This window comes from Elephantulus edwardii, unplaced genomic scaffold, assembly GCF_000299155.1.
Source record: "Elephantulus edwardii isolate Elephantulus edwardi_28Jun2011 unplaced genomic scaffold, EleEdw1.0 scaffold00287, whole genome shotgun sequence".
NCBI lineage: Eukaryota > Metazoa > Chordata > Mammalia > Macroscelidea > Macroscelididae > Elephantulus > Elephantulus edwardii.
Window position 1 is genome coordinate 1,344,896 of NW_006400037.1, and position 14,620 is coordinate 1,359,515.

The following is a 14,620-nucleotide window of genomic DNA, read 5'->3' on the forward strand; positions in this document are numbered from 1 at the left end:
TAAATATACATTTATGTTTGTTTGTAATTAAAAAGAAAATCAACAATAAATTAAAAGAACCACAAAAATGAACTGCATTTTATTAGTATAACATTTCTAAATTGTCAACAAAAGGGAAAACAAAGCTGTTTCACAGAAACTTCAGAACACCTGGCAAATCTAAGCTCAACTGTTGTCAACTGCTTCAACTCTATTACTTACCACCATTCTTCAAATTAATTCCATGAAGGGAACATAAACTAAGAGACATCAAATTACCAAATAATTCATTTATGTTCAAAATTATAGCTCGGGGTAATGAAACCCAGAGGGAAATCTAATCAAGTCTTTGTTTTACAGAAAGACTTCATTATTTCCCCCCCTACTACCATAGGGGAAAGGGTTGAGCTGCCAACCCAAAATCAGGCAGTTCAAATCTACCACGGGCTACAAGTGGGAAAGAAAGGAAACCTCTTCTGGTGCAATTTACAGCCTCTGAAAACCTGCTGGAGTATCAGCTATGAGTCTGATCTCACGCCAAGACAAATACCAACAACTACTACAAATAAGCCATTTTAGGGGAAATCATGGGGGGCCATTGGTGGATGGTAGAAGGGAGTATAGAAATTAGAAAATATCCACTAGGGTTTTGAAAGGATGGGGTAATAATTGTGGGCATGGATTAAAGGTGATTGATTTTATAAGACACAATGTATGGGAACGATCAAAGGAACACAGTAGGAATAAAAAAATACAAATTAAAATGTCTAAAAATCCATCTGGAATGCTATTTACTTTTATTTAGTAGTAAAAGATAACTTTTACATCAATCTAAATAATTAGATGAAATAGCATTAAATAAACACAGTAATTTATCTGTATGCATTTGTTTAAATCCATTGTTCAAAAACGTTCAAAAGGCACGTTTTATGCCATCTTTCTTGCACTGAACATATTTAAAAAAAAAAAAAAAAGAAACAAAGATCTTTTCTTTCTGTTATCCAGGACTGAAAGGGCTAGATTTGAAATCTATCCCAAATTCATCTACTTCTTGTTATTTCCATTTTTATCCAGTCCACGACCTTCATCTGAGAACATCAGGAGGGCCTTCTAAACAAAAATCTTGCTTTCATATAATTCATTCTCCTTAATACAGTCAAAATGATCTTCTGAAAACCTAAACCAAACATTCTCATTACCACACTTAAAAACCGTAATGACTTTCAACTCACGAGGGCAGCTTGTAGGAAGGACTCTGAAATCCCTGCCCAGCTGCTCTTCAGTCCATTTTTTCCCACCCTAGCCCTGCTCCTGTTCTTTACATTAGTTTCTCAATCTGGCATTATTGACATCCTGGATTGGGCAACTCTGTTGTGTAGGGATATCCCTGTGCCTTGTAGCTTGTTTAGTGGCCTTTCTGGCTTTACCGTGCTAGATGCTAGTATCACCACCCCCAGTAATAGCAACTACATATGCCTTCAAATATCTCTAGTGAGCCCAGTTCATGTCTGTCTTACGGTCTTTTCACCTCTCATTCTCTGTGGCCCCGTATGAAATGCTCACCCAAAAACTAAGCTGTATACTTGGCTTCTCATAATCACCTCACCTTCATTCTTAGGACTACTCAGAAACTTATCTCCAAGCATTCCAGAGGAAGTGGAACCCCTTCCATCCTATCCATAATCCAGAACATTAAAAATAGGGTCCAAAGCTGTCTGTTGTTGTGAGCTGTCAAGTCAGTTCCAACTCCTAACAATCCTACACACAACAGAACAAAACACCACCTGTTTTGTGCCATCCTCAGCATCACTGCTGTGTGTGTCCACTGTTGCAGTCACTGTGTCCATTCACCTTAATATTCACAGGAGGGAATGCTCCACAGAGCCAAGGATTTTGAAGCTCCATCTCACATATCTGGGCATGTTGCCAGGAGGGATCAGTCCTTGGAGGAGGACCTCATGCTCAGAAGGGTGGACAATCAGAGTAGGAGAGGAAGACCCCAGACAAGATAGATTTACACTGTAACTGGGGTGATGGGGGTAGGTTAGTTGGAGACAGTGAGACTGGCTCAAGACAAGATCACTATGAGTCACAGGCAACTTGATGGCAAATAAGAACAACATTTGCACATGCCTATTTTTTAAAACATGAGAACACATTTCCAGTGCCTTAGGTGCCTTTGTTCTCCTCACTGCTCCTCTACTTTACCAAGATGATGTCTTTCCAGGGACTGGTCCCTCCTGGTAACATGCCTAAAGTATGTGAGATGAAGTCTCACCGTCCCCTTTAAAAAAGCATACTGGAAGTGTTTCTTACAAGACAGATCTGTTTAGTGCTCACAACGTGTTGTAAAGAATGCAGAAATGTCAGTATCTATGAGGAAACTCTTAAAGAAGCAAGTCCATGATATTTAACATCTGATGAACAGCAGCACTCCAGAATATTCTTCCTCACTGTGTTAGCCCACATCATTCAAATCTCATTCTAATGCATTCATCCTCTCCTTTAGAAAGGCTGGTAGCAGGGCTGTCAGACAGCCACATGTCTCTATCCCTTGTGTCTTAAGAGAAACATGCTTCTCATGAGTAGGGGACAAAGAGACATGACAGCTCTTCAGAATACTGAACATCGTGCATCACAGCTGAGACGGCCAGACCTGAGGGCACCTGCGGTGGTTCCTTCATTCACACAGAAGGCCCCAATAAGGATAAGTAAAATTCTGTCATTTACCTTGTTTTAAATGACACAAAAAAAATTAATCAAAATAGAAAAACATTATTTTAGTTACTTAAAAAAAACCCTAAAGGCTACACTGAATGAAATGTAAAAGTTAATCTAAATTTAATAGATTTTTTTTCACACTATTATACGAATTGCTAAAATCCACTCAGGTTAACTATAAAATGAATAGTTAAACCCTGCAAAACTAAGTAATCAGTTGTCCAACTGTATCCCATTCAACCTCAAAAAAGGGTAACTACATATCTCAAACAACCAGTCAGTTGCTCCTGAAGCTGTTTCATAGCAGTACTTTGAGTACATATTTCTGGGAAACATTAATTAATCTTTTTAAAACTGTACATAGCATTGCTCTGAATAAGTAATATACATTTCTAGATTTTAATCAAAATCATTGACTTTAAGAACTATCACCCATAACAGCAACAATCTAAGGGCTTTCTAAATGCATTCTGAGACCTATCGGAGGGGCGTGCAGGCGTGAGGAAACATCACATACCAGTTGTGCACCATCAGCTTTTGCACAGCCAGTAGAGCGTTGTACCGGACCTGCTGGTCTTCATGGTGCATGTGGTTCATCACCAGCTGCTTCCCACCAAGTTGTTCAATAACCCTGCATGCAGAACAGAAAAGATGTGGCCATGATGCTTCAAGCACTTTCAAACCAAAATGGTAATCAGCAGAAAGCTCTCATACAGGCCAAGGAACTGTAAAAAAAGTTACAACAATACATAAGTAAACCAACACACTGCTTTTTACTTCATTTTTGTCTGAGTCACAGAAAAAAGTATTAAAATTGTTTTTAAGTCCTATGAATCCAATTTTTACTCTCATTTCCCAATCAAGGAAAATACCATCTGTTTGAACACCTCACAGACAGTATCATTCTAGATTATAAATTTTTCTAGGTGATATAAGTTCTTTACTACCACTACTTCTTAAAACAAGTGTTATTTTACATAAAATATACTAAAACTATCTAATATCTGTAACATCAATAATCCATAAGAAATCCTTCTTTACTCCTCCTCGTCTGAATCAGGCTTGAATTTCTGTTGGTGAACCACTACATATTTTTTCTTTTTAATAAAACCTGGGCTGTGAATCTCTAAGGTGCTCAGGGAAGATCTCTTCTTCATGCGAGGAGGGTCTCTTTGGCTGAGGGGCAGAAAAGCAGCCCTCAGGACCCCCAATACCTCCGAGAGGGGACTTTTTTATTTTTTTTTAATTGGGAAAAACATATTGGGGGTACAAGGAGGTGAGGGTTGGGGGCAGAAGGGTAAGGATGGGCCAGGATGCAGTTGCAGAGTTGCACAATTTGGTTGGTGGGGGGAGCAGGTGAAGGAAATAATGAGGGTCCAGTGGGGACCAGATGCTACAGAGGAATGACAAGCATTTTCCAATAGTAATTAAACCAACTGTCTTTTCTATTTGGGAATTGGATGCCGACTCTCTGGCTTCTTCATGCTGAACAGGGGCGTAGATATAAAGGGGGGAAGGGAGGACGCTTTATCACCTTACTGGTGGTCTTGGGTTACAGCTGCTTGCCTTCTTGCTCCTGAGGGCCGCGACGGTTCGCCCTGAGCTGGGGGCCTAGCGCAGCCCTCCCCAGGCAGAAGGCCACGACGGCTCGCCCCGGACAGAGGGCCGAGGGCAGCCCACCCTGGGCAGAGGGCCACGACAGCTGAATTAGTCTTTTTTTAAAAAAGAAGAAGTGTGTGTGTGTGTGTGTGTGTGTGTGTGTGTGTGTGTGTACTGTCAAAGTGGATCTGATTGGTACAGGAGACTGCCCCTCCTTCTCCAGCAGAGCATGAAGTAGAGTCTGGTTTCCCCCCCCCCAGGTGCCTGTCGGGGCCTGGGTTTCAGCTGTCCACACCACAGCAGTGGACAACGAGCTTAAAACCCCTGATGGCTCTGGGCGCTCTCACTAGTGGCTATGGATGAAGTCACAGGCAATTTTCAGCCAGCGCTGGTAGAGGGGACTTTTGATGGAGGAAGTGAGTTGTATGGCTGCTCATCCAGGATTCAGGGAAATTCTACCTCAAAATGAGTGAGGAAGAAAGTGTGAGAATCAACTTCTGAGATATCCTTTATTTTAGGGTGGGGAGTGTGTGGTGGGAGGCCTCAGGATCCCACCCCCAGGTCTACACAAGTGAGGCCGGCCCAGTAGTGAGAGAAGACAAGTAGTATGAAAGCTGGACAGAGGCTATCTTTCGAGTCTAAGGAGAAAGCAGGTAATGACTGGCAAAAGACAGGTAATGACTATTCCATGCTCTCTCATAAAGGCCAAAAGGGAGGTTGAGAAGAAATGAACTAGTGGGGCCAGAACAGCATAGTCACAGCTTCTGGAGAAGCAGGGTGGGGAGAGAGACAGGTGTCCTGTCCCTGGGAAGATACAGTGGGAGGGTGGAATATCCCCAGGGAAGATACGATGAGAGGGCACCACGTGTCCCCAGAAAGATAGGTTGGGAGGGCCAAGGCCAGTCTCAGGAAGGGTGAAGTGTGTCCTCCTCTGGAGAGTGGGAAGAGTACAGGTGTTCTGTCCCTAGGGAAAGTAACACTGGGAGGGCCGAGTGTCCCTGGGAAAGATATGCTCAGAGGGCCAAGTGCCCCTGGGGAGATACACTGGAAGGGCTGAGTGTCCCCAGGGAAGATAGGTTGGGTGGGCCGAAAGTCTCCAGGAAGAAACGTTGGGAGGGCTGAGGCCAGTCTCAAGAAGATATGCTGGGAGGGCCAAGGCCAGTCTCAGTAAGGGTGAAGTGTCTCCTCTTCTGGAGGGTGGGGAGAGCTACAGGTGTCCGGTCCCTGGGGAGTTACACTGAGAGGGCCAAGGCCAGTCTCAAGAAGGAGGGTAAAGTGTCTCCTCCTCTGGGATCTCAAGGTCTAGGGGCCCTAATGGATCAGCAAGCATCCTGAGGCTGCTTTCTCTGGACTCTGAGGTGCTTCATGTCAATCTGATAACTGTCCATGGCCTGGAAGGCAGCCAGGGCACTGCCCGGATTGTCAAAACTCATGAAGCATTTTCTCTGATTGATCAACAAAGTCAACAAAGACTGTGGTTGAAATGATCTGACAAGAGGGAACAAACATCAGAAGGATCTCTGAGTCAGCGGACTTTATCTCTTGGGCAGGTGAGAAATGATACAGAAGCTGTGTCCCTCAGAGCTTTCTCATTGCTATTGCTGTGACTGATGCAGGTCTGGCAAAGACAACATAGGAGCGATGGCTGGAGGGGTGAGGGAGTGACAGTGGTGTCATAAGGCCACTGGCATCGATGTGCATGGCAGCCCTGGTGGCCACAGGACTGAGGTGATGACAGAAAGTCACTACCAAGGCGACCTGTTGCTACATCAGGGCTTGGGTGTAGGCACTGCAGGCTCAAAGCTAGAGGGCAATGGGCTAAATATACCCAGATGTCTGGTCACCTGCTATGCTTTTCCCTCTCTATCAGTAAACTTCACCACTCGGCTGGACAAGACACCAGACAAGGTCCAACAAGTTTCTGTTGCTGCATCCAGGCTTCAGAGCACCATGCACTTGTCTACATTCTAAAAGGCTCCAATGTCTGCCACACATCCTTACCTAACTGCTACTATCATAGTATCCCCACTCTGAGCTCTCAGTCTTCTCAAACCTATGGGCAAGCTTGGCCTGGACCATCCATGCTGATGGCAAGTACCTCACCTTGTCACAGGATGTCCTGGTGTCCCTGAGCCCCACCCCCAGCCTCCATTTTCTCAACTCTCTCTCTCTCTCTCCCCCCGCCCGGCCCCCTTTCTTGAGTTCTGATGATGTAGTATAAGAAAATATGCTGCAATCCCAAAGGCACAAAATTTTGAATTCAACAGCTTCTCTACTGGAGAAAGATGCACAATCTCCTCCCAAGGGATTTGTTGCCTCCAAAAACCTACTGGAGGGTCAGCTATGGGTTGGTTCCAACTTCATAGTACATAACAATTGTGAGTTGAGTAAAAGTTTACAAAACAAACTGGGTTTTAATTTAACCATTCATACACATTTTGTTTTACAACATCATTATTTCTATAATGTAACTACATTCTTCCCACAGCTTCTTCTCTGTGTCTCATTTTCATTAGTCCTTCTCTCCTAACCCTTTCTGAGCTTTATCCCTAAATAAATGCTCGTCTTTTGACTTCCTTCAGTTGATTAGTCTAAGGAATGTATGCCTCAGTGGTGTTGCTCTTCATCTCATGGACCTGTTCACTATTTGGCTAAAAGCTGAGGTGTAGAGCCTGGTTTTGTTGCAGGTTTAAAGAATGACTAAGGGCCACACACTCAAGGGTTCTACCAAACGTATACTTCAAAAGTATACATGCTCATTTTTTACATGTGGTGTTGTAGCAGTTTTAAAAATTTTTTTCACATGCCCATTTTTATGTTTTCAGATTTATTCCCAATTTTTTCACCCACTCCACCCAGACTCTTTGTGATGCCCTAGGACCTAGGCAGGTTCATCAGTCTTTCTGACTAATTGTTTCAGTGTATCTTTATTCTTCTTTCCTCTTCTTTGTTCCAGACAGACAGAAACCAACAGTTGCACCTGGCATGGCTGCTCCTAAGTAGAAGGTCTTAGTCTCTACCCAACAAAGTAGGATACAGAACATGGAATTCATAGAATATATCCGTTAACACTGATGTCCTCCGAGTCTATGGTTCTAAGACCCTAGACGAGCAATTTATTCCCTTGCGGTGTTTGGTTATAATTAAGAAGTTTACAGAACTTTTCTCTCCTGTTAATTCTGCCATATGTCTGTATTAGTTACAGCACTACTAATATGAATACATAAATATCATTTACCAAACCTATATAGAGTCATGCATATAGTTCCTCTGAGGGTCAGAAAAAGAAAAACCACCCTCAATGAGATGCATAGATACTGACTGCAACAAAGGCCTTGAGCATATCTGAGACTGTGAGGATGATACAGAATAGGACAAGGTTCCAATCGGTTTCTCAGAGGGATGCTATGGATCACAGTTAACTCAATGGTACCTAACAAAAACAACAATGTACAATTTCCCTGAAGGTTATAGATAAGGCAAAATTTGAGTGGAAGAGTCACTGTGTTCAATGTAGAAAGGACCATCACTTCCTTCCCCTACCCATGTAAGAAAGACATTGGGACAGAATGACAGTAAAGGGGCACCACATTTCCAGCCAACTCTGTAACCCTGCTCTTTGCAGTGTGACATGCCAGCCACCCCATTCTGGTGGTAAAGTTTTATATCTCTATCTTCAGAATCTTGGCTGGCCTTGTGACCTGCTTGGCTAGTATCGTGACTACAACAGAAATGACTGAAGCAGAGATGAAAATGGGCCAGTCTAAGCTTAGATTTAAGATTTGCCAAAAATCTAGCAAATATCTTTTTATATACTAACCATTTTTAATATGTTTACCATAATTCCCTGAATACAAGAATCTTCATTTATTTCAATAATTCCTTTGGCAAACTTCTCTACTTTAGATACAAAGTAGATTAAATTAGATACAAAGTACATTAGCTAAAATTTTTTGAAGGTTTCAAAAACCCAAATCAAATTGTTTTTCTCATACCGTTTGCCTCGTGGGTAATGTCGCACATATTCTCCAACATCATGAGCAGCAACAGCCAAAACTTGTGGATCATCTGACACTTCCAGAAGTTTTGTCAAGATTCTGAAGTAAATGTAAATCAAAAGAGAGAGATCGATAATTTTGTATTAAGCACAACAGAGCACAGGTAAAATGCAGATATTTTCCTAAAAACTGTTAAATGCCCCTGAGTCTGAACCAACTCAAAGCTGATTTTCTGAGGCTATACATCACATGGTAGGAAAATGGCCCTCCTTCTCCTTCAGAGAGGTTGGTGGAGTCAAACCACCTGCCTGTGGGTTGGCAGTGCAACTCTTTACCCACCAGGCCACAGGAGGTCCCTCTTCCTAAAAATAGAAGTTATAAACATAATGTTTTGTGGGTGGTTGTTTTGTTTTTACTGACTTCACTATTACACACATTAAATTTTTTCAAAGTTTCTAGGCATATATAACATGTTACTTTCAAAATTGCAATATTAGTCAGCCAAATTTACAAAATATTAGTAATTCTTCCATCACAAATAAAAGCTATTTTGAAGAAATATTTTCTGAAATACTTAAATACTTTTAAAATTCTACAATTGTTTTATTTCTTTTAATAATTTCGGTTAAAATTCTTAGAAAATAATTACTTTTAATACTCCATGATCAAGATGGCGAACTTAACATTGAACACATGTAGTTGTTAAGAGCTGCTGAGTCACTTGCAACTCATAGCAAACCTATGTACAATAACTCTGAACTCTGCTCTCTCTTGAGCCAATTTCATTGTCTCTGACATAGCTATCCAGTACCTAGTGACTCTCTTGCACTGTACCCCAACCCTTCCAAGCATGATGTCCCTCTCCAAGGACTGGTCCCTCCTAACAACATGCCCAAAGTATGAGAAATGGAGCTTCAAAATCCTTATCTCCACAGAGCAGCCTGCTTTCACCCTCTCTAGGGCAAAACCTGTCTGTTCTCTTCACACTCCATTCAATACTCTTCTCCTGCACCATAAATCAAAGGCATCGATTCTTCTCCTATCATCCTTACTCATTGTCAGCTCTGATGCATAACCAGAAATTGCAAAGACTATGGTTTGGTTCAGGCGCCCCTTAGTCTCTAGACTGATACTGCTCTTCAGTATGCTGGAGAGATCCCTACAGCAAACTTTTCCAATGCAATTTGTCTTTTGATTTCCTGGCTGCTGGTACCAAGAATTTTTATTATGGAGCCAAGCAAGCTGAAACTGTTAACAATCTCAATCTATTCACCATCTTAGCATGATATTGCCAATTGGACTAGTGGTAGGAACTATTGTCTTCTTGATGTTAAGCTTCAATCTATATTGAAGATTACAGTCCTTGACCTGCAGCAGCAAATGTCTCAGGCCCTCCTCAGTTTCAAGAAGCAAAGCTGTGACATCTGTATAATGCCGGCTGTTGATGAGTCTTCCTCTAATCCTGATGCCATATTTCTCCTCATAAAGCCCAGCTTCCTGGATGATCTATTCTGTTTTTATTGAACACATATACCTCCCCTTTCTCATGCCCTAAATTTTACAAAAGGTAGGAGTATACATTACACAAGTGGAATTAAATACATAACAGTAGATAGATATTTCTGGGAAGATGTCAACCAAAACCCCCAATTCTGAATCCCTCACACTCCCAATACATGTTCTGGAACCACCATACAAACAGAATAAAATTACTGCTTGAGTTGGAAGCATAGCTATTTCTGGTTCAGGAGCCAAGGATCAACAGCAGAAAAAGATGGCCTCTGCTGACCCTGAAGCCACAAGCATGAATGTGCAAAGGTTCACCTCCTAGAAGACCTCCAGAAAAAAGAAAAATACATTTATTCCTGGCATCTAGGAGTCTCGAGGGGTGTGGGGGAGATGGGGGGGTGCTTACAAAGTTCAGAAGAGAAAAGTTGCAAATATAATACAGGGGAGTTTTCCAGATATTTCTCACATAATTCCTCTACCTTTACATTGTCATTGCAATGACATGTATGAAAACTCAGAAGGTAAAATGAGTAGTTAATCTTAATTAAACATCAAATTTCATTTCCCTAGATTCTTCATTAAAGATTATGTAAAAATATTTTAATAACATTTATTATCATTTTGTCAATTGGGAAACAAGTGCATCAGGGATGTGTCCTATCTCCACAGGTTTTCAATCTACATGCAGAAGAGATCTTCAAGAGGCTGTGTTTTTTGAGGAGGAATGTGGCATCAAGATTGGAGAAAGGCTCATCAATACTTGCATTATGCAGATGACACAACCCTGCTTGCTGAAACTGAGGAGGACCTGAAGCTTTTGCTACAAAAGGTAAAAGACTATAGTCCACATTATGGATTGAAGCTTAATCTTTGTCAAGACGACAAAGATTCTCACCACTGGGCCAATTGGCAGCAAAATGATGGATGGTTCTCTCATATTTTTCCCTCAGATTTATATCAATATTGGTTCCCTCATTTTTGCTTAACTATCATCTTTATCACTTCACATATATTCTTTTATTCAAAATATATATTTAATTCATAACTAGAGACAGAAAGTACAAGGCATTTTCTGGATATCATTTTACTCAAATATGCTGGAGAAAAAATGAGTTTATATCAGATATGCCCACTCCTGACTTATCAACATGATTATGGGACAAAGCCCAGATCATTATAAAACTGAGGCTATGAGAAAATGGAAGAACCATAATGGATCATAAATGGAGGATGACTACACATTTATCTTTATCTAAGTGCCAAGCCACAGATTCTTTGTGGCCCAGCCACGTCGACACTTAACTATAATCACCACAGTCAGTACTCAGTCAGTGCACACATCACTCACTACCTGTTACTGAGAGACACTGTTAATGCACAAAATAACTGGATAAACAATGAATGTCGGTGAGAATGTGGACAGATTGGAACTTCCATGCATTGCTGGTGGAACTGTGAAATGATATAACCATTCTGGAAAGCTTTCTGGCATTTCCTCTGAGAGATGACAACAAAAATCCCATATGACCGAGCTATTCCACTATTAAGACTATACCCCAAGGAAATCAGAACGAAGGCACATATGGAGAAATGTACACCTATGTCTATAGGAGCATTATTCACAATAGCAAGAAAATGGAAACAGCCCAAATGTCCATCAACAAATGAGTGGATAAAGAAATTGTGATGAATTCACACAATGGGGTGGTGTATTATGCAGCACTGAAGAACAAGCAACCTGTGAAATATTCTGCAGTATAGGCAGGGCTGGAGACAGGATGCTAAGTTAAATAATTCCATCTAAAAAGAATAAATACTGGATCAGACCATTACTGACTGTGAAAGCATGAGGGTAATTTGAGGAGCAAGGGAGGGTCAAGAGAGCTGAGACAGGATGTACAGCCAAGGAACATTGTAAAGATAAGAAAAAATGGATGACTAATCTGGGAAGAACTGACAAAAGGACAGTATGGTATTAAAATTATCAAATAGGACAGGTTACATACAACTCTTCAAAAGGGGAAGAGGAAGGGAAGAAGGGGAACGAAAAAGAAGGAAAACATAAGGTATACGAATGAATGTATAAACACAATGTACAATAATGAATATTCAAAAAAGTGAACTGGGGGAACGGAGGTGGAGGAAGGAAAATATGCAATAATGTTGTTGTTACTGTTGTTGTTATATACCATCAAGTCGCTTGCGACTCATAGCAACCCTATGTACAAGAGCCCTAAACCCAGCTCTATCCTGTGCCAACCACCGTCTCTGACACACTCCCACCACCCCAATCACAGAATCGATCCATCCCATCGAAGGTCTTCCTCTCCCAAACATGATATCCATCTCCAAGAACCAGTCCCTCTTTGCAACATGCCCAAAGTATGTCAGACAAAGTTTCAGAATCCTTGACTCCAAGGAACAGGCCAGCTTTAACCTCTCCAGGACAAACCTGTTTGTTCTCCTAGCAGTTCATGGTATATTCAACACTCTTCTGCAGCACCACAGCTCAAAGGCATCAATTCTCTATCATCCCTAGTCACTGTCCAACTTTCCGATGCATAGCATATAACTGCGAAGACTATAGCCCGGATGAGGCGCATCTTAGTCTCCAGCCTGATGTTGTTTCTCTTCAATACTCTAGAGAGGTCCCTGACTGCTGACTTTCCCAGTACAATTCCTCTCTTGTTTTCCTGGGTGCTGATACCAGGAGTGTTGACTATGGAAACAAGCAAACTAAAACTGTTAACTATCTCAATCTCTTCACCATCCATACTGATGCTGCCAATTGGTCCAGTGGTGAGAATCTTTGTTTTCTTGATGTTGAGATTCAATCTGCATTTAAGACTGCAGTCCTTGACCCTCTGCAAAAAGCACTTCAGGTCCTCCTCAGTTTCAGCAAGCAGGGTTGTGTCATCCACATAACCCAGGTTGTTGATGACTCTTCCACCAATCCTGATGCTGCATTCCTCCTCGTACAGCCCACCGTCTCAGATGATCTGTTCTGCATATAGACTGAAAAGGTATGGAGACAGAATACATACCTGGCAGATCCCCTTCTTGATTTTGAACCATGTAGTGTCTCCTCGTTCTGTTCTGACGACTGCCTCTTAGTCCAACTATAGGTTTTGCATAAGCACAATCAAATGTTCTGGGATGACTGAAAATCCAACTTGCTGTTAACTTTTGTTAAAATCACAATTAAAATAAGAAATTTTATTAAAAAGAAAACACAGTGTGCATCACACTGATCAATACTGTCATTGTTATTGTTGTTGTTATGTGCTGTTGAGTCACTTGAGACTCATAGCAACCCTATGACAATAGCCCTAAACCCTGCTCTGTCCTGTGCCAATCTCACTCTCTCCAACACATCCACCCCAATTACCACAGTCACTGAATCAATCCACCTCATAGTGGGTCTTCCCCTCCTGTGCTGTCCTTCCACCCTCCAAAGCATGATGCCCCTCTCTCTATGGTCCCTTCTTGCAACATGTCCAAAGTAGGTCAGACAGAACCTCAGAATCCTTGCTTCCAAGGAGCAGCCCAATTTAACCCTCTCCAGGATGAACCTGTTTGTTTTCTTAGCAGTCCATGGTACATTTAATACTCTTCTCCAGCACCACAACTCAAAGGCATCAATTCTCCTTCTATCCTCTCTAGTCACTGTCCAGCTCTCTGACGCATAGCAACGGATTGCAAAGAATATGCCTGTATCAAGCGCACCTTAGTGTCCAGAGAGACACCGTTGCTCTTGAGTACTTTAGAGAGGTCCCTAACAGCAGACTTTCCCATCGCAATACGTTTTCTGATTTCCTGACTGCTGGTGCCAAGAGTGTTGACCATGGAGCCGAGCAAACTGAAGCTGTGAACAATCTCAATCTCTTCACCATCTATCCTGATGCTGCCAATTGGTCCAGTGGTGAGAATCTTTGTCTTCTTGATATCCATATACCTTGATATCTTCTTGATATCCTCAATCCATATTGAAGGCTGCATGGTTAATTCCACAATTAGGGGTATATCTTTCACTTTTTTCTGTAAAATGCTTGTCTGTCAGATACTTCTCTAAGTCTGAGCATTCAGATGAAGACAGACTAGGTAGACGGATTAGCCATCCACTTCCAAAATAGCAGGCCTCTGAAAACCCTATGTATGATCAACACTACTTAACTATAAAACCACAAGGTATATGAATGATTGTATAAAGCACGATGTTCATGAATGAAGTGCAATGTACATGAATTACTTTACAAAAACAAAATTAAAATGGAAAAAGTATGGATCATTTTTTTAACTATTGTCATATACGCAAATCATTGGAAAATGAGATAGTGAGAAACAGGAGAAATTACATCATTATATAACTGCCAAATTTCATTCCTACCTAACTGCTAATGTGTATCACAATTAGAGCAACAAGGCTGAGGCCAGCTGATGTGTCACCTTCACACACCACACTCTCCTCAGATCTGGCATTCATTACAATCACACTGTCATTAATGCTCAAAATCACTGGGTGGCAGACTTTTTACTCTTGTCATAAATGTGAGATGTCAAATAATGAGACAATAAACAAGTAGATGGACAGAATTGCCACATTCTATCATTTCCTAACTAACAAATCAGGAAGAGTAACGGCCCAACCAAGACGACACATGACCTTCCCTATCAGAGCCAGCTCCTCTCACTTCCCCCATGGAGTCTGCTACTACCAGAGGTACTTCGTAACAAGCAAAATGGCCAATATAATTTTTACTGTTGTCATAAATGTGTCATTCCAAGTAAGGGAAGATTACCTGCTAAGTTTGTAA

At 41.5% G+C, this 14,620-nt stretch overlaps 1 protein-coding gene across 1 annotated transcript in view; it reads right to left on the bottom strand.

Annotated features, from left to right (window-relative positions):
• The window catches only part of LOC102866574 (V-type proton ATPase subunit H-like), a 130,933-nt gene that overhangs the window by 24,857 nt on the left and 91,456 nt on the right, over positions 1-14,620 (bottom strand). The window contains exons 11-12 of the mRNA XM_006900537.1: positions 8,295-8,396; positions 3,218-3,331 (exon numbers count right to left, since the gene is read on the bottom strand). Of these exons, the coding sequence (XP_006900599.1) occupies positions 3,218-3,331; positions 8,295-8,396 (216 nt within the window). The remainder of the gene's footprint in view (positions 1-3,217; positions 3,332-8,294; positions 8,397-14,620) is intronic.